The sequence below is a fragment of the Lepidochelys kempii genome, chromosome 9 (genome assembly GCF_965140285.1).
Source record: "Lepidochelys kempii isolate rLepKem1 chromosome 9, rLepKem1.hap1, whole genome shotgun sequence".
Lineage (NCBI taxonomy): Eukaryota > Metazoa > Chordata > Testudines > Cheloniidae > Lepidochelys > Lepidochelys kempii.
In genome coordinates this window covers 73975047-74000010 of record NC_136388.1, presented here as the reverse complement: position 1 = coordinate 74000010, position 24964 = coordinate 73975047, and the positions used below count along the sequence as shown (strand labels likewise).

The following is a 24964-nucleotide window of genomic DNA, read 5'->3' as shown; positions in this document are numbered from 1 at the left end:
AATTGTTTTAGCTCAATAAAATAAAAGGAATAAAACATTTTCTCTTGTGTTTTTTTTTCATTAGAATAAAGCCTGTTTTACAGTTTAAGAAGCTAATAATTCAGATTTCTAATTGGATCCAAGGAACTATATTTAATACCATTGTTATTTCAGCTGCCATTGTTAGTACAGTTAAGCTGTATGATTTCTTATGATGTCTACCTTGGAGGTCTTGACATTTTAAAATAATTTTTCGTCCATTAACCTCATGACCTCACTATTTAAAGAATCTGTGTTATTACTGTGTCTTTGGTATGGTCCTCATCAAACTACGATATATTTTTTGCACATTCATACACTTTATGTAGAAGATTGCCTTGGCTTTCATTTTCATGCACATTCTAGCCCCATGCTAGATAAAAGTGCAATGTTAGCTAACGAGGAAAAAAAGATTTAAGAAGAGAAGGAAATTCAGTGATGCGGGGATTGGATGAGCTGAATGATCAGTGGGGTAGGTAAGAGTACAGTACAGTAAGACCAAGGGACACACTTGAGGGGTTACTCAGAGTTAGCTAAAATTTCATTACAAGATTTGTTAGTCTACATAATATGGAGTTCTAGCTTTACATTTCCTAAATAGTTTTGTCTTTGTATAGCATCACAGGAGGACTGGTGGTGCAAGTTATATATCTGAGTGCCCCGTTTTCCCACAGTCACTTTTGTTTGTGTGGCGTAGGGATGTTTCTTTGTCTTGTTCTTTTCTATATGTTAGTGTCCTTTGTATGTCTCTTCAAGGGACACTGACTTAAGATTTATACTCTGGCTAATTTTAACATCTCGCTTATAACAACTGAGAGTTAGCAAAGATGTATCTTTTTTGGACTCTGGGGTTGCCAACTTTCTAATCACACAAAACCGAACACCCTTGCCCTGCCCTTTTTCCTAGGCCCCGCCCCGCTCACGCCATCCCCCCTCCCTCCGTTGCTTGCTCTCCCCCACCCTCACGCACTCGCTCATTTTCACTGGACTGTGGAGGGTCCCTTTTTGGCTGGGTGTTCCGATTGAAAACCGAACACCTGGGGGTTGTTTACTTTATGGATTTGACAGCATTTTGTATATAGCCAACTTCACAACTTCCCCCTATATAGTCAATTTGTTTTCCTTTTTGATTGTGTGGACCTTTCATATAGCAAGAGGGAAGAGAAAATATTTACAAACAGGAAAACATGATTATAAAATACAAAAACTGGCAGATTTTAAGGATGAATGTTGTACGTGAAAATATTTCAAACACTTTTAAAATTGATTAGATTTCAAGCTGACTGTCCCTTTAAGAGGCGTGTCATCAGTCACCGTGTAGTGCTTTTTTGTATTAAAAATAAAACAAAAACTTCACCCTTTTGGAAGGAATCTGGAGAAGGCATGTTATTTCAACAGACGGTAACGGTGATACTCAGATTTGACTTGATCACCTTGTCATTTTCATCTTTAACACTTAAGAGCAACTGCATTTCACATACTACTCCTGAATAATTCTCTGTTGCTGCCAGTCAGTATTACACTGGTTTATGTAACTTAAGAAACAGTGACAGAAGGGGTTAAGTTGTTAGAATCCCTGAAACATGTAGTGATTTCCAAAACAAAGTAATAATTTGGTGATAAATACCAGATAGTTACCAGAGCTGCTTAATATTTTAAGTGTAGAGTAAAACTGTAGTATCTTAGCTATGATGGTCTCCCATTAACAAAAATAATAACTCTTAATGGTGAACACTGTTGTTTTGATGTTTGTTCTCATGTTTTACATTTTTTTTTACCTTAATAAGAGGGCTTTCGCTAGCCACTTTGAGATTTGCCTCTGCTGTTTAGAATCTAGATCAAAAAGGAACAGACACTTGTGCAGCAAGATATCATATATATATATATATATATATATAACTCTATCAGCTAAAGAATAGCCTGCAGGCATTTCAAGTGAGTGTAGTGCTCATAAAATACATCAGATTGATAGTCCTGGAAGTTAAAGTCCTCTCATCAATTAATCCATATAACAGTTATAGCATGGGAGGTACCTCAGTATGAGTTTCCCCCACGTCCTTGCAACCACTTCTAGAAATGAAGGTGTCAGTGAACCACAAAGGTGACAATTTTTATGGTAGTTTTTCTGAAGTGCACCCTGGTCCTTTAGCAGCTAGACTGAAACCACCAACTGATCTTGGATAAAGATACTGAACAACTATCAGAACTCTTAATATCTTTTCAATAACACTGACCTGAGTTGGATCTAAACTAGTGACCCAGGCCCAGGTGTATATTTAAGGTTTTGCTGCTATAGAAATGTTGCTTGGGTTATTTATTTTTTTTATGACACTTCTGGACTGGAAAAACTCTACTGTAGATGCAGTTATTCTGGCAAAATGTGAATTTGCTGGCATAGTTTATTTTGCTTGGGAAATCAGCATAAGCAATACCATCAGAAGCACTCGTTTGCTGGTATAAGCTGCATCTCCATTAGGAGGTTTGCCAGCATAAAAATGTAATAAAAATAATCACATCCCTAAGCAACATTACTATACTGGCAATAGTTCCTAGTGTACACCAGGTCTAACTCTCAGTGAATCCATGTAATCCTCCATAATTTGTAGTTTTCCCATAGATATAGCTTCAGGATGTTTTGCTGAGCACTTTGTGGAAACCACAGCACTCCTTGCTTTCAAGTTGTGTACAATGCATGCCAAAAGGTAAAAAGCTGCTAAAGCTTTAAATTGGTTCCCTCGTGCCATTTGATATGGGAGTGTGTACTGTGACGGGGTCCCTGGGTTGAAACCTGTATTGTGAGACTACTGAGCCCTGTGTCCCACCAACCTGGGTTGCTTCTCACACTGTGATGCTGATGTCAAGCTACAAGCCTCTGATTTGCACTGCACTTACACAGACATCATAGGCAGGGACACACCCAACTCTGTTACATGAATGATCTCCCAGTCACTCATGAACCATCAATAGAGAGGCTCCAGCCAATTTCTTCCTGTTCCCCAGTCTTGCACCCCAGAATTGTTTTGTCTTGCACTGGTCAGAAGCATGACCAGTGTAGGTTCATTACTTAGTTTGCCACTTCTTCATAGGAAAGTGGACATGCACCAGCCTTTGTAATTTTGAGCTGAAATTTCCCAAGCACTTTAGACAAACTCACTGGTAAGATAAAACTTTAAAATAAGTTTATTAACTGCGGAAAGGTAGATTTTGAATTATTATAAGTAGTAGGCATAAAGGTCAGAGATCATTAACTTAAGAAAATAAAAAGTAAACATGCATTCTAAATCCTAAACTTTCAGTCTAAGGGAGGTCTGAATCAAACAGCTTTTCTCACTCTGACAGATGGTACAAGTAGGTTACAGTTCCTCAATACACAGACTGGGACTCCCTTCCAGCCTAAGACCGAACTTTCCCAGTTCAAAGTCTTTGTCTTCCAGAAGTTGAGTTGGAGGGGGGAGGCCAAGTGATGTCACCGTGTCTCTTTTGTACTTCTAGCTTGCTGAAAAGATTCTTGCTCTGATGTGGGGGTCAGGCAATCCCCATTGGTCAAGCAGTCTCTATTATGTACATGCCGCCTCCAAGAAGCCTCTGGGATAGCAGATTGTGTACTGATGAGCCGTTAACAACTGTCTGGCTATTGATAACTATTCCTTTGTAATTTAAAGGCTGGTTTTGGGTGTTCCCAACCTCATAACAAGAGGAGGAGGACTTGTGGCACCTTAGAGACTAACCAATTTATTAGAGCATGCTCGGGGGTCGCATAACTAGTTATGCGACCCCCGAGCATGCTCTAATAAATTGGTTAGTCTCTAAGGTGCCACAAGTCCTCCTTTTCTTTTTGCGAATACAGACTAACACGGCTGTTACTCTGAAACCAACCTCATAACGTATTTCAATAACACACACAGAAATACTTCATAACTTCACATACAATGATAGTATGTACAATTCAACAGTTTATTATTATTCAACATCTCAAGACTTACAAAATGATACCATACAAGGCATACTTTGTTCAAAACATAGGATAATACTATTACAGCGGTGAATATGGGGGTTCCAGGGTGCTACTTTGAGGTTCAGAGTGTCACAGTGTCCCTTAACCAAATTAACGGTGGATGTTAACTTTGGCAATATGATATGATCTCGTGATCTTCTAGTGTAAATATACATTAAATGCCAATAAATATATTGCTTATTTTATAAAATATGTTCCATTTTCTCATCACCACAGGGCTGTTGTCATGAGGATTTTTAATTAATATTTATAAAGTAGTGCAAGATTATTTTATTTAAGGTATGTAAATTTTGTTTGCATTTATAGCACAACATGAACTACCTCTGATATGCTTTAAGTATGATTCTATTTTAAGACAAAGAAAGATTCCATAATAAGTAAATCAGCCAAAACAATCTTTGATACTAAATAATCAGGTTAAAGGAAGGGAAGTAAATAACCTGAAGAAACTGTGCAAAGTAGAGTTTTCTTACATTTCGTAAGCGTTGTTACTTTTAAGCCCCAGTTGTGTAAACACGTATACCTATGAGTACTACTGAGTATGGTTATTCATGTACGTAGGGATAATTCATAGATTCCAAGGCCAGATTGGACCATTCTAATCATCTAGTCTGACCGCCTGTATAATACATGCCTAGAATGGCCTCAAAAATCGTTCCTAGGGCAGAGATGGGCAAACTACAGCCCATGGGTCCATCGTGCCTGGCCCCTGAGCTCCCGGACTGGGAGGCTAGCTTCTGGCCCCTCCCCTGCTGTCCCCGCTCCCCCGCAGCCTCCACTTGCTGAGCTGCCAGTGCTCTGGCCCACCGCTCTTGCCGGACGACGTGGCTGGCTCTGGCCGGGTGGCAGGGCTGCGAGCTCCTGCCACTCTGAACGGCATGGTAAGGGGGTGGGGAGCGGTGGCATTGGATGGGGGCCAGACATGGGGTGGGGAACGGGGGGGTTGGACAGGCGTGGGAGTCCTGGGGAGGCGGTCAGGGGATGGGGAACAGGGGGGTTGGATATGTGTGGGAGTCCTGGGGGGGGGAGGGCTGTCAGGAGCCGGGGGTTTGGATAGGGGTCGGGACAGTTGGGAGGGGGAGTTGGATAGGCATGGGAGTCCTGGGGGGCCTGTCAGGGGGTGGGGGTGTGGATAGGATTTGGGGCAGTCAGGGGACAGGGAGTAGGGGGGGTTGAATGGGGGGTTGGATAGGGGGTGGGGTCCCAGGGGTGTGGTCAGGGGCAGGGGATCCCAGGAGTGGGTGGTCAGGTGACAAGGAGCAGAGGGGGTTGGATGGGTTGGGGGTTCTGAGGGGGGCAGTCAGGGGTGGGAAGGTGGAGGAGGAGGATAGGGGATGGGGGCCAGGCTGTTTGGGGAGGCACAGCTTTCCCTCCCCGGCGCTCAATACAGTTTTGCAATCGCAATGTGGCCCTCGGGCCAAAAAGTTTGCCCACCCTTGTGCTAGGGCATATCTTTCAGAAAAAAATCCAATCTTGATTTAAAATTTTGTCAGTGATGGATAATCTGCCAAAGCCCTTGGTAAATTGTTCCAGTGGTTAATTACCCTCACTGTTAAAAATGTACGTTTTATTTCCAGTATGAATTTGTTGATCTTCAGCTTCCAGCCACTGGAACATGTTGTACCTTGCTCAGCTAGATTGAAGAGTCCATTATTTAATATTTGTTCTCCATGTAGATATCTATAAACTGTAATCCAGGCACCTGTTAACCTTCTCTTTGTTAAGCTAAATATAATGAGCTCTTTGAGATGGTCTGTCAGGGTTCCTCCACACACACACTCTGAACTCTTGGGGTACAGATTTGGGGACCCCATGAAAGACCCCCTAAACTTATATTCTACCATCTTAGGTTAAAACTTCCCCAAGGCAGAAATTCCTTTCCTTGTCCTTGGACAGTATTGCTGCCACCACCAAGTGGTTCACACAACAATTCAGGGAAGGGTCACTTGGAATCCCTATCCACGCAAGTCCCTTCACCCCTTTTCCTGGGGAGGCTTGAGAATAATATACCAACCAGTTGCCTTAGCAGTGTGAGCACAGACCAGACCCTTTGTCTTCAGGACACTGAAATCAATCAGGTTCTTAAAAGAAGAACTTTATTTATAAAGAAAAAAGTAAAAGAATCACACCTGGAAAATCAGGATGGAAGGTAACTTTACAGAGTAATAAAAAGATTTAAAACACAGAGGATTCCCCTCTGGGCTCAGCTTCACAGTTCCAGAAACAGGAATGAAACTACCTCTGTAGCATAGGAAAATTCACAAGCCAAACAAAAGATAACCTAATGCATTTCCTTGCCCTACTCACAGTTTCTGTGGTTTTACATGGATTATTCCAGGTATATTTTTTCAGGAAACATTGTACCTGCTTGGCTTCTCCCTCTGCCCAGAGAGGGAACAACACACAGAACAAAAACAAATCCTTCCTCCTCAGGTTTGAAAGTGTCTTCTTTTCTCATTGGTCCTTCTGGTCAGGTGCCAGCTAGTTTCTTTGAACTGCTTAACCCTTTACAGGTAAGGCAATCCAGTAAAGCTGCCAAGGATGCATAAAGGTTGCTATCCTTCCCCCTATATCCATGACACTGTAACTGTAAAGCTGGTTTTCTAATCCTTTAATCGTTCTCATGGCTCTTCTCTCAACACTCTCCTATTTATCAACATCCTTCTGGAATTGTGGGTGCCAGACCTGGACTTAGTATTCCAGCAGCAATTGCCAGAGCCAAATAAAGAGGTAAAATAACCTCTCTACTCCTACCTGAGATTCCCCTGTGTATGTATCCCAGGATTGCATTAGCTTTTTTGGCCACAGATTAGCACTGGGAGCTCATGTTGAGCTGATTTTTCACCACAACTCCCAGATGTCGTTCAGAGTCATTGCTTCCCAGGATAGAGTCCCCCATCAAGTAAGTTTGACCTACATTCTTTGTTTAGATGTATACATTATATTTCACCATATTAAAACACAAATTGTTTGGTTGCACCCAGTTTACCAAGCGATCCACATTGCTCTGAGTCAGTGAGCTCTTCTCTTCATTATTTACCACTCTCACAATTTTTCTAATCAGATTTTTTGTGATGATTTTGTTTTCTTCCAGGTCCTTGTTAAAAATGTTTAATAATATAGGGCTAAAAGCCAATCCCCTGCAGGATCCACACTGGAAACAATCCTACTTGATGATGATTTCCTCATTTACAGTTACATTTTGAGACCTATTAGTTAGCCTGTTTTTAATCCATTTAATGTGTGCCATGTTAATTTTACATCATTCTAGTTTGTGAATCAAGATGGTGCATGGTACCAAGTCAAACCTGTAAAAGAAGTGTATTATGACAACACTATTAACTTTATCAACCAAACTTGTAATCTCGTTTAAAAAAAGATATTAAGTAAGTTTGGCAGGTTCTAGTTTTTTTAAACGCATAATGATTTACATTAATCACATTACTCTCCTTTAATTCTTCATTAATCGTGTCCCGTATCAGCCGCTCCGTTATCTTGCCAAAGATCAATGTTAAGCTGACTGTCCGGTAATTACCTGGATCATCCCATTTACTCTTTTTAAAAATGGGTACAACACTGGCTTTCTTCCAGTTTTCTGGAACAACTGTGGTGCTGCAAGACTTATTGAAAATTAGCGTTAATGGTCCAGTGAGCTGCTCAACTATCACTTTTAAAACTCTTGGATGTAAGTTATTTGGACCTGCTGATTTTAAAAAGTCTAACTTTAGTAGGTTCTGTTTAATGTTCTCCAGATATGCTGGTGGAATGGAAAGTATGTTATAACTATATGATGAAACTGTGTCATCTGTGTTTCCCCAAATGCAGAACAAATTTGTACTGAACACTTCTGCGTTTTCTGATTATTATTGATAATTCTACCATTCCCATCTAGTAATGGACTAATGTCATTGTCAGATTCTTTTTGTTCCTAATATATTTTAAAAACTCCTTATTGTCCCTAAGTCTACTGGTAATAAATTTCTTCTTGTGTCCCTTGACTTCCCTTATCAATTTTCTGCAATTCCTAACTTCTGATTTATATTCATTACTATCAACTCCCCCTTTCTTCCATTTGATATATATTATTTTTTTATTTAGATTCTTGGGGCAAAATTTTCAAAAGCATCTACATGACAAGTCCCATGTTCAAAAAGCCTCTAAATCATGTAGGCACTTGGGAAAATGTAACCATAATCGTTGTCTTGAGTACTTACTCAAGGTCAAATCCCCATTCCATTTAAATCAATGGGAGATTTCACTGAAACAAGGATTTGGTCCTAAAACATTCACAATTAAAATATCAAACTTTTTCTCTATATTAGATTAAAAGGTTTCTAAAATGGTTTTTAATATTTCAGCACTTGAATAGCAGTGACCCCCTGTGGTATAAATTCAAAAATTGATTGCAACAAAATTTCTCATAAAAGAAATAGAATTATACCTTACAATCTGAAGTTAATCGATGTTCTGAAGCATGTGCAGTATACTAATTCTTGCTATGCTTAGTAAGTATCACTATGATGATTCAAACTATAGGCTGTCGGACTATATTTTCCTTTATTACTTCAAGAAAAATCTTAAATATGACTTTTGACCAAGCTGAAATTTTGCTGTGGACTAGTACATTTGAATTGTTCTCTTGTTGGATGTCAACAGAATTAACTGGTAAATTACTTTCTGAGGCTAGGTTGCACATCTGACTAGGCTATATCACTGAACACAAATAACTCAATACGAATCACTATTGTACATCATATAATCTTTAAGTTTATAGAGGAGTTAAACATTAGGTATAACTGCACATAGAAAAGTTGGAATTTTTCCCTACCAGCATAATTTTACTATATGGGGAAAAATCAATTTTGAATACTATTATATTGAATAATATTACATATTTCAAATTCAATGAAGAATAACTTTTTACAGTTGGTGCTCTATTTTTTGCTCCCTAGATTTTTTTTTTTTTAATTACTGTACAATTTTTTTTTTTAAAGAATACCTTGGTTGTGGTGAAATTTGGAAAAACTTTCAGTATGTACAAGAGCTATTGTGTGTGTATGTGTGTGGGTATTTTAAAAGGTACTATCTTTCGTGGTTTCAGGGAAAGTGCCTGTGTATCCCCATCTGTGGTCCATTTCATGAGTGCCCAGTCAAGTCTCCTGTTACCTGTCTCTGGGCAGGGATCTTTGTCCCATTCCTTTCTGACTGTGAAGTTTTAAGCTGCACAGCTCCCTGCCTTACACTGCAATATCCCTAGCAAGGCAGTCAGCCTAAAGGCCAGCACTTGTGTGGTGTTTTCTCTCTCAGGGCTATGAACGGGGTATTGCCAGCTGTCACAAGCTACCACACCACTCTTTCTAAGCAAGCCCATTTATTCTTAAGGAGAAAGCATAAAAAACCCAATAAATATGTTTAGTGTGTGATTAAATCTACCAGTAGTCGCCCATCAGCATTTTGGGGCCTGCATCGGCCAAAGTCTTTCTAATCTTACTACAAGGATTAGGGCCCCTACAGGACAGTAGGTCCTATCTGTGGGACTCTGGAAAACCCAGTTGTAACCAGTATGTGGAAGCCTCCCAATGGGTGGTACCTCTCTGGAGGTGTTTATAAACTGTGTGATTCACCTTTAACCCCCCCCCCCCCCACACACACACGCACTGTTCTTAGTTAAGAAAATAAGAACGGCCATACTGGGTCAGAGCAAAGGTCCATCTAGCCCAGTATCCTGTCTTCCAATAGTGGCCAATGCCAGGTGCTCTAGAGGGAATGAACAGAACAGGTAATCACCAAGTGTTGAATCCCCTGTCGTCCATTCCCAGCTTCTGGCAAACAGAGGGTAGGGACACCATTCCTGCCCATCCTGGCTAATAGCTGTTGACGGACCTATCCTCCAGGAACTTGTATAGTTCTTTTTTGAACCCAGTTATAGTCTTGGCCTTCACAACATCTTCTGGCAAAGAGTTCCACAGGTTGATTTCCTTTTCTTTGTTTTAGACCTGCTGCCTATTAATTTCATTTGGTGGCCCCTAGTTCTTGTGTTTATGAGAAGGAGTAAATAACACTTCTTTACTTACTTTCTCCACACCAGTCATGATTTTATAGACCTCTATCATATCACACCTTAGTTATCTCTTTTCCAAGCTCAAAAGTCCCAGTCTTATTAATCTCTCCTCATATGGCAGCCGTTCCATACCCCTAATCATTTATGTTACCCTTTTCTGAACTTTTCCAAGTCCAATATATTTTCTTTGAGATGTGACCACATCTGCACGCAGTATTCAAGATGTGGGCATACCATGGATTTATATAGAAGCAAGATGATATTTTCTGTTTTATTATCTATCCCTTTCCTAATAATTCCTAACATTCTGTTCACTTTTTTGACTGCCGCTGCACATTGAGTGGATGTTTTCAGAGAACTATCCACAATGACTCCACGATCTCTTTCTTGAATGGTAACAGCTACTTTAGACCCCATCATTTTATATTATAGGTGGGATTATGTTTTCCAATGTGCATTAATTTGCATTTATCAACATTGAATTTCATGTGCCATTTTATGGTGACAAGTATCAGAGGGTAGCTGTTTTAGTCTGTATCCACAAAAACAACAAGGAGTCCGGTGGCACCTTAAAGACTAACAGATTTATTTGAGCATAAGCTTTCATGGGCATCTGAAGAAGTGGATTTTTACCCACGAAAGCTTATGCTCAAATAAATCTGTTAGTCTTTAAGATGCCACTGGACTCCTTGTTGTTTATGTGCCATTTTGTTGCCCAGTTACCCAGTTTTGAGAGATCCTATTGTAGCTCTTCGCAGTCTGCCTGGGACTTAACTATCTTGAGTAGTTTTGTATCATCTGCAAATTTTGCCACCTCACTGTTTACCCCTTTTTCCAGATCATTTATGAATATGTTAAATAGGACTGGGGCCAGTACAGACCCCTGGGGGACACCACTATTTACCTTTCTCAATTCTGAAAACTGACCATTTATTCCTACCCTTTGTTTCCTAACTTTTAACCAGTTACCAGTCCATGAGAAAACCTTCCCTCTTATCCTATGACTGCTTAAGTGATGATTTGCTTAAGAGGCTTTGGTGAGGACCTTGTCAAAGGCTTTCTGAAAATCTAAATACACTATATCCACTGGATCCCCCTTGTTCACATGCTTGGACATGCTCTGGTCCTGACAGAGCTGTAGCAACCGTTTCCCCCTGGAGCTGAATTCAGTCCCTGGCCCACAGTGATATATATAAACCATTCATATGCTTAATACAATGTGGTCCTCAAAGATATTCCACATGGTTGCAATATCTGTCACACCATCCATATATAATTTAAACATACATTTCTACTTTGCTCCCAGTACAGACAATGTATCTCTGCGTTTTTTTGTTCTAAAAGCTTTTTGAGTGATCTGTTTCTTTTATGTGTTATGTAATTAATCAATTCTCTTTGGCCAGAGTGGAAAAGTATGTAGTCCAGTGTGTTAGTGTTGTATCAATGGCATTGAAGACTTTGACTCTCAAAAACAGAGTTCACTTTATCTAAATTTTCTTTTGTGTAGGATGCCTATGTCTTTGTTAAAAATGGGATAATGGATTCCATACAGTTTGGAAAAGGTAGGTGAGTCATATAGTCAAAATTTAAAACTAGTCTCTTCTTGCTCATTGTTTGGCTATGAAAGTTACAAAGCTGGTTTATACTGGAGAACAGCAAATTCTATCAAAAATATTGATATTGTACTAGAGCAAACACAAGAATCAATAAAACAGAAGGGGCACACATGCCTTCCCTAGAAGCTGGCTTCATGCTATTTACCATAGTCTCTTGTTTGAAAATGAAAAGGAAGTTCCGAATGTCATTTTGTAATTATGACTCAACCAACTTAGCTTGTCTGTAATTCCTTTGATTTTAATATTAGATGACATTTTGAGGCCAAATGCTACCCAATCCCTCAGTAGGTTCAGAAGCTTCTAAATATCATAGAACTTTCATGATTCTACTGCAGGGTTGGATAAAAGGGGAATGGAGCAAGAAGCTGATGATACAGTGTGTCTCTACGTCCCGAGTGTCTCTATATCCCCAGTGTGCTACATGCTGAAGAACTTTTCTTCTTAGTGCTTTCTCTTAGCAGCACAGAGCATGGTTTGGGGAGTGGCATCACATGTGTAAACCTCCACATAGGTGGTGTATAAGTAGTCCAATTCTTATTACAATCCATAGCTGTGATAGCAGCAGTAGGGTTGCCAACTTCCTAATTGCACAAAACTGAACACCCTTGCCCACTACTTCCCTGAGGTCCCGTCCCCCACTCACTACATTCCCCCTCCCTCAGAGGCTCGCTCTCCCCCACCCTCACTCACTTTCACTGGGCTGGGACAGAGGGTTGGGGTGTGGGAGGGAGTGAAGACTCTAACTGAGGGTGCGGGCTCTCGGGTAGGCCCAGGAATGAGGGGTTCAGGGTGCGGGAGGGGGGTCCAGGGTGGGGTAGGGAGTTGGAGTGTGGGATGGGGTGAGCACTCCGGCTGGGGGTGCAGGCTATGGAGTGGGGCTGGAGATGAGCGGTCTGTGGTGTGGAGGGGGGTGGCGGGCCTCCAGGCTGGGGCGTGGGGCCAAGGGATTTGCAATAGGAGAGGGGGCTGCGGGTTGAAGCAGGGGGTTGGGGTGTAAGAGGGGGTACGGACGGTGGGTGTGGGCTCTGGACTGGGGCCGGGGATGAGGGGGTTGGGGTGCAGGAGAGGGCTCCAGGGTTGGGGCTCAGGGTTGGGGTGCGGGCTTACCTTGGGTGGCTCCCAGTCAGTGGTGCAGTGGGGCTAAGGCAGGCTCCCTGTCTGTCCTGGCTCTATGTTGTGCCCCAGAAGCAGCTAGCAGGTCTGGCTCCTTGGCGGGCAGGCCAGGAGGCTCCCCGCACTGCTCTCGCCCGCAGACACTGCCCCACCAGCTCCTATTGGCCACAATTCCCAGCCAGTGGGATTGCAGAGCTGGTGCTCGGGGCAAGGGCAGCGCGTGGAGCCCCGTGGCCGCCCTGCCTAGGAGCTGGACCTGCTGGCCACTTCCGGGGTGCAGTGCGGTGCCAGGACAGGTACAGACTAGCCTGCCTTAGCCCTGCAGCACTGCCGACTGGACTTTTAATGGCCCAGTCGGTGGTGCTGACTAGACCTACCAGGGTCCCTTTTCGACCACGTGTTCCAGTCAAAAACCGGACACCTGGCAACCGTAAGCAGCAGGGAGGAGGCTACACAGTTGCTGTACACCAAACTGCTGTATAAGTGAGAAGAATTCCTTTCCCTTGCTTCCTTATTTTAGTTCTCATTTACACTTCACAGTTTGGTCCTAATTCTGGCATTGAAGATTAAAAAATACTCTTTGTATTAAAGATGCATTTCTGAAATTACCCGTGGAAAATAAGTTTCATTAAAAAGAAACAAAAGATGGTCCAGTGGTTAGGGCATTATTAGCATACGCGCCAACTTGTGCTGGCGCCGGTGGGTGCTTGACCTTCCCCCGCCCCCGTTCCAACCCCTTCCCCAGCGTCCACGCCCCAACTCCGCTTACTCCCTGCCCATATTCCAACCCCTTCCCCAAATCCCCGCCCAGGCCCTGCCTCTTTCCCGCCTCCTCCCCTGAGCGTGCCACATTGCCACTCCTTCCCCCTCCCTCCCAGAGCTTGTTATGTTGTGGAACAGCTGTTTGCGGCGGCAAGCGCTCGGAGGAGAAGCAGGGACGTGGCACGCTCAGGGTAGGAGGCAGAGGCTGAGGTGAGCTGGGGTGGGGAGCTTGGCTGCCAGTGGGTTCAGAGCACCCACCAATTTTTCCCCGTGGGTGCTCTGGCCCCAGAGCACCCACAGAGTCGGCACCTATGGGCACTAGCTTAGGATTTGGACGAGCACAGTTCAGTTCCCTGCTCCACTGGAGACCTCCTGTGTGACCTTGGGCAAGTCTCTCTGGGCTTCAGTTCTGTAAAAATGGGGATAATGAAACTTCCCTATGTCAAAGGGGCATTGCAAGAATCCATACGTTCAAGATTGTGAAAGATTTTGAGATCTACTGATGAAAAGCGCTATATACAAGTAGTAGTATTATTTAAAAAATCAAGAAACACCAGCATAGTGGCATCTCCTTTCACCAATTTTTAAATACATTTTTAACATGCATTGAAAACTAAAAACTTTGTCACTTGCATTAGAAACAAGTGCTAACATTTTAGTAAATACAAAAAGGTATCTAAAGAGCATGACTGTGAACTTTGTAAAATGTATATTTTATGAATGACACATCGGTATCCTGATACTGCAGTGCTGACTCCCATGTGTGCACCTGCAAAATAAGTCAGTGGAGCTTGACACGGATGCACGTATCCGCAGTAGCAGATCCAGTTGTGAGATGGAGCTACCTCAGCATTCGGATTTTCATAGACATGACTTTACTGCTCTCTCTTAAAATGGGGGGGGGGGAGAGAACAAATTGACTAATCTTCAATTGTTATATCATAGCTGTTTTGATTCATTTTTTTTTTAAAGATACGTACGTTTATCTGAAGAATCCACCTCCAGAATTTCTTCCAAAAGTTGCTGTAATTACAATTTCAGGTTTAACTGGTTTAGTTCTGGCAAGAAAAGGTATGGTTTTTTGTTTTTTGTTTTTTCAAACACTGTCAGATTGGTAATTGTATGACACGTCTTTAATTTAACAGTACTTTATTTTGTGCTTTCTGAAATTTTCACTTAAGTTTTGGTAACAAACCTTTTGAACACTTGTGAACAGTTACGTAGTTTTAAAAACAAACAAGCCAAGATTTCAGATCTTTATATTATGTAGAGGGGATACCAACAGACTTTTTTTTTCATTTCTTTTTTCAGCTTTGTTTAATTTATTCATTTAAAATAACAATTTTATATTTAATTCTATCATTTAAGAATTATTTTATTGGAAATATAGGATCCTTTGGTGCCATCAGAAATGCCTTAATTTTCTTTGGTAATTTATTATTTGATAATTAATTTAAATCAGCACACAATGTAAATGATGATATTCACAGTTTCTACAGTCAGGGGAAAGGTATGCAAATCTAGAGCCACATGAAAAAGATTCAATACTCTCTGCATCACATAGTACCTCTCCCATTCCTTAAAAGGATCAGTATAAGTTGTAGGTGTCTTCCTGGAGGAAGGAGCACTTCAAACTTCTCAGTGAACCTCCTGGCCAATAGAGAAGTATTTCTAGTGAACACTGAAGAGTCTCTCTCAGTGCTCCTGAACCGGAGTGATGGTAGTTGTGATATGGAATGTTGAAATGGAGCTGTATAAGACAGTGGGGAATTGGGTGCTCTGACACAGGAACAGAGATGTGCTTGAGAAAAGTGATGTATTCCACAATCATTGGATTTAATTTTCATAAAATTATGAAATATATATTCAAAATCACCAGACTTAATTTTTGTAAAATTATGAAATAATATTGTAGGCTTTGTATTTCATTATAGTACTGTAGAATTTACAAATCTTTCCTTCTGAAATTTTCATAAGAATAATGTCAGGGAAAATAATTATGTAAATTGTAGAAATTTACAGCAACGTGATTTTTAGGTAAAGCCACCAACAAATTAAAAGAGAATACTGGGCATAACTGGAACATCACGTTTGCAAATGATCTTTATTTCCTTGGATTTTTAAATAGCCCCAAATCTAAATCATTCCCCACAGTTTGGATTATACAATGGTAGTATAATAAAAAAGAGGGATTTAAATGCATTAAGCACCACAAAATGAATTGGGGAAAGGACAGCCTAGACCTAAGGGTGGGATTTCAGAGGGGAATCAGATATGTAGAGGTTAAAAGCAAAACCGGTGAACCAAAATACTTGGCAATGGAAGGTGATCTTGGGGAAAAAAGGCATTTTTAAAACATAATAGAATGACAGGTAGTGGGTAATAAAAATGAGCCACTGTGAGTGTTTGAAGGGTCAAAAGAAAAAGTGCTAGAACAAACTGATAAATCAGACCGTGTTCCATGTGAAACAGCTGGCAGGATCGAGTCCTTAAAGGACAACAAATCACTGGGGTGGATAGTGTAGATCCAAGGGTGAACTGAAATTGTTAAGCTGCTAGCTAAAATATGCAGCCTCATTAATGTAATGTACTATGCACTGAAGGGTAGCGAGTACTTACTTTTAAAACAGGTGTTGGGGTGTGTTACTGACAAATTATTTTTACTTCAGTACCAGGTAAAATACTTGAAACAGTACTTACATAGAGTTATATGACATCTACAAGTAGGTGAATATGATACAGACAAAACAGTACAGTTCATTCAAGAAAATGTTGTCCTTCTGTTGTCTGCTAGATTTTAAGTGTGTCAACAAAATAGTGGGTAAAAGAGAACTAATAGATATAATTTATTTGGGCTTTCAAAGAAACTTAAAGTAAACTTAAGTAGTCCTGGTATGAAAGAACTGTCATAGATTAGAAATTGGCTAAGAGACTGTAAACAAAGAGTAGGGATTAGTGATCAGTGTTAACAATAGATTGCCTCAAAGATATGGAATAGGACAAATGTGTAATACATTCATTAGTGACCTGGAAAAGGTGGGGGGAACAGTGATGGTGGTAAAATTAACAGATAACACAAAATTATGTAGGATAGTGAGGAGCATAGAAGGGTATGAGTATTCACAGAAACCTGAGAGAGCCTGGCAGTTGGGTAGCATGATAGCAGAGGAAACTCTTTAATAAATGCAAGATAATACACATTGGAATTTGAACTAGTTATATAGAAGATTTTAATAATATTTCATAATTGAAGATATATCCTCATTTTTTTTAATTCAGTAAATTTTACTGAAACATCAGTTGACCCATTGGAATACAGACACAACTCTACGCCAATCAGACCTGCGATAGATTTTGATCTAGGTAGTTGCCAAGAGTCGGAGGTTAAAATTATATAGCTATAGCTATCCAATACTATGTTCCATTTGTATCTAGTACCTGTTTAAATTATTTGTGTTGTTTACACAGGTTCTAGAGTTAAGAAAACTGCTTACCCGCTGGGGCTTGCCACTTTAGCAGTATCCGTTTGTTACCCAGCTCAGTCAGTAGTACTTGCTAAGGTAAGTTTTGTTTTGTTCTTTCATAGGGTGAAAATATCAACATATTAATATTTAAACTGAGTGAGACTGAAATATTCAACACATCTGCAGTATTTAATTTCCAGGGTTTTGGAGTTGGCATCAGTTTATACGCTATGTGTGTGTGATGCATCACAGTTGTTAATTACATGTCCATCAGAAACGAATAATATGGCTGAATTTACTTGACCTATACAATATTACTTTCCATATTTAATTCTTAGTTGGAGAAAGGAGAGTTTCATTTTTAGATACAATACAATAACATTTTTAATTAACAGAAAATTGCATTTTTTTAACATCTGCTCATTTCAGTGCATTAAAATAATACTGTACAAGAAACTGCCCAATGGATACACAGGTGACATTTCTGAAGCTCTTTCTTTTAATGTACGTCCAGTGCTGGATCCATGTGAAACAGGGAATCCCCCTCACTCTTTTCTTGTGACTGTGATCTTGAAGTTAGCTTGTTTGCTAGCTACTTAAAATACTGATTTTTATAGGCTTAACTACGCTGCCCCGCAGTTCAGCTACAAGGGTGTGAATAGCAGTGTGCACCAAAGTGCTGCACTGTGATTCCCCTGCATGGATGCTGTAGGCGTGAACTAAAATGTTCCTAGTTTGCATAAATGTCCCCTTTAGACAAGACTATGTTAAAGCGAACGAGGAACCTTTTAGTTTGTGCACTCAGTGACCACATGGGGGAGTTTCAGCACAGCACTTTGGTGCACACTGCTGTTTACGCTCTTTTATAGTCCGAACGGCAGGATAGTGTATACATAGCCATAGTACCAAAACTTTGTGCATAGCTCTCTGTGAATGAGGAAATAGAATCCTCCCTGGCTGCAGCTTATCTACAGAGCCACTCCACAGATGTTGCTGCAACCTCACAGAGTTTGAATAATTACGGGCTGAATAAGAATTTAAATTCAGACCTTTGTGAAGCAAAACAGCAATGTTCGCGACTTTCAATCAGGTCCTTTTATTTCTTGGTTGTATCTTTCCTCACCATGGGATTTGTTTTAACGGGGCATAAATTTAGCTATGATTGTCTTTGCATGAATGAAAAAAATCTAGCTAAATGAGTCACGTTTTTGTTTCAAGTTTGTAGCATATGATATGTCTGACTTTTCTTGCTTTTCCAGCTTCTAGTGCATTCATTTATTCAAACCACTATTCCCTTGTTAAGTTTTAAATCCATTTTGTGTAAATGGATACACTGCAGCAGATTTACAATTTAAACATGATTTATAATATAAGATTGGGAGTGGGGGGAGATCTGAGATGCATCAAATTTGTGAAATGCAGATTTTCTGTCTTCCAGTATTGGAGCTAATATACAGTTTATTAAAGGAGAATATTTGCTTTACTTGAAATGTTCTGTGAACCCTACCATTTTTAAAGCTTCTTGTTAAAATAATACATTTTAACTAATTAAATTAGATAACAGGGAAAAAGGTATATGTCACAAGCCATCAAACCTATGAAGCAATAGGATCACTATGGACAAAAAACTCCTCTATGAAAGAAGTGCTACTCACACAGAAAGAAGATACCAAGGTAGGTTTTTCCCAGGAATGATCACTTAAGTCATTCAGTTCAATACCTTGGATTGATTTTTGAAATGCAAATTTAAGCAAAAAGATACAGGTGTGTTTGTTGATATTATTTAATATCACAATGAAGTGTGTTAGGAGGCACAAAGGTCCTCATATTTTATTGCCATTGTTATTTATTTGTATTATTGTAGAACCTAGGAGTCCCAGTCCTGGACCAGGACTCCATTATGCCCGGTGCTGTACAAACACAGAACAAAAAGACAGTCCCTGCCCCAAGAGCTTACAGTCAGAGTGATTTTTTTTAAAAAAATTTTGTTTGACTGTAGTGTTTGTGACAAATCTCAGATTTATAGACCTTGAGATCTGTTTACTCATACAACATATTCAGCATGCACAACAGCTAGGTGAGCTTCCCTCTACTGCCTTTTTAATACACCTCATTGATCTGGAGATGCAACCATAAGAAAATAGTTAATTTTCCTTATTTAGGCCATGGACCTGCAAACACTTAGACATGCTTATCTTTTCTATCTATAAGTGACCTCATTGATTTCAGTAGGACTACTCATGGTAATATAGTTAAGAACATGTGTAAATGTTTGCAGGATAAGTCCTTGGCACCTAGAGTGACCAGATGTCCCAATTTTATAGGGACTGTCCCTCTATTTGGGGCTTTGTCTTATATAGGCACCTATTACCCCCCACCTCCACCCTGTCCCGATTTTTCACACTTGCTGTCTGGTCACCCTATTGGCACCTCTGTTGATATTGTTAACATGATTGCCAGTTTATGAAAAATGTGATGCTTTTTAGCATGTGGATGGCAATCAAGTGGCAGCTGGCGAGAACACACCTATTTTATTGTGATTACAAAGTATAAATAAGACATTTCATTTTAGTGAATAAAAAGATACAGATTTTTCCATTGGTTCTGAAGATTCCAGGTATTCGTGAATTTGACTTACTCTAGTTTGGAAACATGCGTGTTCTGAATGCCAGTTTACAATTTAAAAAATCTTATGAGAATATTTCTGTATACCTTAATAATAATAATAATAATAAATAAAGAATTAGATGTGAGCAAAAATTGGAATTTCTATCCTGAGGGAAATGTTGATATTTCAACATTTAAAAAAAAAAAAAAGAAAAAATCCTGAATTAGGATGAAAAGTTGAAAGCAATATTTTTCACAAATGAAAAGTTCAAAACAAATTTTTGATTCAGAAATGGTGAAATATTTCATTTCAGCATTTTTGATAGAAACAAAACATTTTGAATCAGTTCAACATGAAACTGCATTTCCCTATGAGAACACAGACACAGGAAACTTATAGTTTTGGACATCTCGTGCTCCATTTTCTGCAGTGCACCCAGCTCACTGTCCAGACTATATTTCTGCTGGTGCACCACATGGCTCAGTCAAAGGAGGAGACCACACTGCATCATGGGAGATGTAGTCTGGTTAACAAGTATCAGGGGGGTAGCCGTGTTAGTCTGTGTATCCACAAAAACAACGAGAAGTCTGGTGGCACCTTAAAGACTAACAGATTTATTTGGGCATAAGCTTTCGTGGGTAAAAAACCCACTTCAGACGGTTAGAGAGTCAAGCCAGTAGGAGAAAGTGAGGGCACAAGATGCCCAAACTACAACTTCCGTGAGGCATCGAATTACTATATGGAAATACAGTTGAATGTTTAATTGATTAGAAATTAAACATTTCGGTTTACTCCAACAAACAAATATTTTGATATATCTATTAAAACACTGATATATTTTTGACATTTTTGTTAATCCTCAGTTTTATTTCCATTAAGAACCAAGAGCAGAATTCTGACTGAAGAGTATTTTATTTCAGTTGAATAATGAGAAACTGTTAGGGAAATAAGAACTGGGTGGTAAGAAGAATTATAAACTGTCAGAGTTTGCTAAATAAGATCAGTTGTTTCCTAGGCTATGTCTACACTACCGTGGTAAGTCGACCTATGCTACGCAACTCCAGCTACGTCAATAACGTAGCTGGAGTCAACATACCTTAAGTTGAGTTACCATGAGGTCTGCACTGTGGGCGGGGTCGATGGGAGAAAATCTCCTGTCAACTTACCTTACTCTTCTCATCTGGGGTAGAGTACAGAGGTCAACTGGAGAGCGATCTGCAGTCGATTTGGCGGGTCTTTACTAGCCCCGCTAAATCGACCACCAGTGGATCAATCTCAGAGCGTCGATCCCTCCCATAGTGTAGACCTGCCCCAAACTAAACAGTTGCTCATCACTAATCAAGAATAATCTGCAGGAGGTTTGTTAGTTATCTTGGTCAAAGTGGTTAGTGATAATTCAAACTCCAAGTCTCTTAATAACTTTGATAAGGCTGACAATTATCCTGTAAATCCACCTATTCCTTTAACCTTGTTCTGTGCTTCAGTTTTCCCTTCTGTAAAAGGAGATAATGACCTGTACCCTTCTTTGTAAAGTCTTTTGAATATCTTGGATAAAAAGAGGTATATCAAAACTTAGTAGTTGAATTCATTAACCATTAAACAAGCTTCTATACGTCCAAATTGAAGTTCCTTGTATCTTGATAGTATAAGGAAATGCATCTTCTGTCCCCTTATTGTGGTGCCTATTTTATGCAAACAATCTCAACATCATCAGGAAATATTGTCAATTATTTGAATCTAACATGAAGTGAATTGAGGCATATAGTACACTAATTTCTTCTGGCATATTTCTGTGTATCCACTATGAAACTTTGTACACACTGAATGAATATCTGGAAATCATTTATTAAAATGTGACAGCTCTTTTGTAGTTTCCTTTATCAACAATGTAATAAACATACACATAAATACTGTTCTATTTTGTTTGTTTGGTTCATTTGCAATTTAGCCTAGTTCACACCTGCAACAAGTTCCAGAACCAGCTGTAAGAGACGATAAAAGTGCAGAGATTCATAAAACAACCCCTGAATCTGAGGTTAAGTCAAAACCACTTGCTGTAACAGATTCTCCTGTAATGAAGATTCAGAGTTTGAAAGATCTGGTGCCTTTGCCAGCAGAAATAAAAGTGCCAAATGTCATCTCAGGTACGAAACTCAAATTAGCATCAACTGCAGTGAATTGTGAATTATTTAATATTATTTTTCATTATTCTTTTTTTAAAAAGCAACTCTAGCAGGCCTGTCAAATTTAGCTTTAGAAATCTAGCTGTCAAATTTAGCTTCCTAGAGTGGTAAACTTCATACAATTTAGTATGCTATATCAAGAGCCCAAAGAGGTGATAGGGGATCCCATACCGTAGACCACACCTCAATAAAAAATATGTATTGTGGACCACTTATCTTCCCATTCCCAATCACATGGATCCTTCTTGCTGTCAGTTGCACATCTTCTCTATGGAAACTGCAGCATTTGCTTTTGTTAAAAGATCATATTCCTTGAAGGTAACGTCTGTTTCCTCACATATAGCATCAGCTTACTTGTGAAGGCAACTAGTGTGGCTTCTCCTTGTTTCCAGTTGCTTTTACAGGCATCCTGGCTCTCCTGTAGTGTGAAATCTAGGTATCTGTAAAAGCAGCTGGAAACAAAGAGGAGATCCAGCACCAGGTGATTAGCCATCTGTCTAGGGGCCACAGGTTTGAGAGGTACTAGCCCAGGGCATTGACAAAGCACACACAATTTGTATGTGAAGCACTGTATTTTATTTTCACTAGTTCTTTACTGTGTTGCTTTTCATGCATCTTAAGTGATCAATAAGGGATCCATTGCATGGCATGCTGATAATGAAAAATCTTTGAATGTGCTCTTAATTAACAACTTAATCTATATAGTGACATTTAAGTGAAATTTTCATGTCCTTCTGTCAGTAACAATAGTTTCCCTAGTAATCACGAAAAGTGGTATTGGCCTTATCTAGTAAAACAGAGCTTCCCCTACCACTGATAACATTAATTTTAATTTGAAAATATTATATTAAGTTCTTCCAATATCCTCCAATCACCTTTTATGCATGCCCATCTGTCTTTATATAACCAAACATAACATGTTAGGGGCTTACTATTAAAGTGTATTTTTGTTGTTTGTTTTTATCCCCATTACATTCGCAGGGATACCCATGGTTTTGAGGCACGTTGCTATCAGCTGTCCTCAGTGTGAGGAAGCCTGGTCTGTGACTCCTGTGGTTCAGCCTCTCACACCACAAGCACTGCCTTCCAGGCCTCTGCATGACTCACTCTTTCTTTACAGGTTAACAGTAGGCACACTCCAACCTCTGAGTCCTCCGAGCATCTCCCTGGCGTGCCCATCCCCTGACCCAGTGGACACTTACAGAATTCCCAGACCCTCTGCTACCGAAAGGAACAGTACACTCAGCTTAACAGTTATACCCTATCACAGCTCCGCTTAACACACAGCACTTAGATATGTTTATGGTAAAAACAAGACAAAGAGCAAAGATTTAAGTGATAGCAAGATTTATTTAACAAAGAGCAAAGATTCAAGTGATAGCAAGTAGCATTATTGGAGAGAAATGGTTACATATAAAACAAAATCCTAACACGCATTCTAGAGCCTAGATTTAATTAACAAAACACACCCTTGTCAAATCAAGTTTAGGTCACCCTAAAGTCTTTTCAGCCAGACTTGGTTGTGATCCTTTTTTCATGAAGCAAATATACTGTCAGCCTAGGTGAAGCATAATAGGGTGTACCTCTGCACCCCTAGACATGTCCAGTGATCCATTGTCTTCACTTGTAAACAGGGTATCCCCTGCTGCTTATTTTTTCCTGTCTAGCATCTCCCCTGGAGACTTTTCTTCCCTTGATCAGACTGCAAATAGGCTTTCATTGTGAAGTATACAATACTCAATCCTATAAAGCCGGACAGGTAGATAAGCATCTCTGCCTGAAAGAAACTTATTTATTGCCTTCTGGTGACCAGCCCCAACTCGCATACCTAAGAGCATAACTTTGCTTGTGTATATATACATAAGTCTTTATATGTTATCTGTACGTACATTCCACAGTGATTACAGTGGTCAATGTGACATAAGCTTTCAGTTGAGATTTTACATGACTCTCTTTGATGAACTGTTTGGTAGAGATTTGGAACCATGGGATCTATGTACTCCTGTGCACCCCTGTGCCCTCTGTTAGTTGGCACCAGGATGTCCCTGGGTGACATCTCCTGCTATACAATCTTTAACATATGAATCCTTTTTTTAATCCCGTTGCTCCCTTATTTTTTCTTTTTTAGTTTGTGGAATTATTGGGTCTCTTTATACATAACTTTCTCAGTTTCTCAGTCCCTTCAGCCCCCACTTCTCCTTTCATATTAAACATAAATACTTATAGAAGGTAAAATAAAGTTTTTCCTATTTGTCACCATATTTCCAGGTGGAAGGCGTTCCGTGTCCCCAGTGGAGCCAACAGATTTCTATCTTTTTGGCTCAGAGGGGCTGGATGGGGTTCACTTCCCATAAACTCTACACATGGTTTGGGAGAGTCACTTCATACAAGGCATTCCCTTTGCCTCACCTCCCTGTACTGTGTGTGTTGCCTCCACATTTTAATAAACGTATGAAATCACCAATAAAGTCAAATGGTGTGAATTTATTTGCACTAATTTAGGCCCAGATAATCCATCTGTGATCTAGCTCATAGTATGGTGCAGTGAGTTCAGCTTGCCCCCTGGACCAGCTGTGAGGGAGATAGTGACTCAGTCACTATCTGCTTCTCTGTCTCCCCACTGCTCTGGAAAGGTACTAAACTGTGATCCTGTCACTGCATACTCTGCACAGTGTGCTGATCTAACTGTGCTGCTGGGGGGAGAGTCAAGGTTCTGCCTGCTTCCCAGTTTCTCATTTATTACTTCCCACCTGCAGGAGGGAGGGATGTAGCAGCTCTGCAGAGCCTGCTGACCCAGGAAGCAACAGTATGGTGTAAAGGAGAGCCTTACGCACTACCCCCTTCTCCCTTGTGCCAGTGCTCAGGGCATGCCATGATCAGGCTTTTAATAGATTACTTTTTAATTGTGAAAACAATTTAGTGATGAGTTTGTGAGAGGTTGTAGATCTTTCAAATGTTTTTCTTACTTGATGCGACTTTTCACTGCGCGGCAACAACTTCCCTGCACTATTCCCACCAATGTAATTTACAGTTAATTTATAACCGTAGAGTACTTTATTATAATGCTTGAATTTTCACACTATCAGTATGTATAACTTCTGAATAAGCATTAGCTTTTTTTAAA

At 40.0% G+C, this 24964-nt stretch overlaps 1 protein-coding gene across 3 annotated transcripts in view; it reads left to right on the top strand.

Annotated features, from left to right (window-relative positions):
* Positions 1 to 24964, top strand: part of APOOL (apolipoprotein O like) — a 59186-nt gene that overhangs the window by 21967 nt on the left and 12255 nt on the right. For 2 of the 3 annotated variants that reach the window (XM_073360895.2, XM_073360898.2), the window contains exons 4-8: positions 11602 to 11656; positions 14558 to 14656; positions 17054 to 17145; positions 18607 to 18723; positions 21606 to 21801. In XM_073360895.2, coding sequence (XP_073216996.1) covers positions 11602 to 11656; positions 14558 to 14656; positions 17054 to 17145; positions 18607 to 18723; positions 21606 to 21801 — 559 coding nt within the window. The remainder of the gene's footprint in view (positions 1 to 11601; positions 11657 to 14557; positions 14657 to 17053; positions 17146 to 18606; positions 18724 to 21605; positions 21802 to 24964) is intronic. The other variant, XM_073360896.2, reaches the window with a different exon arrangement.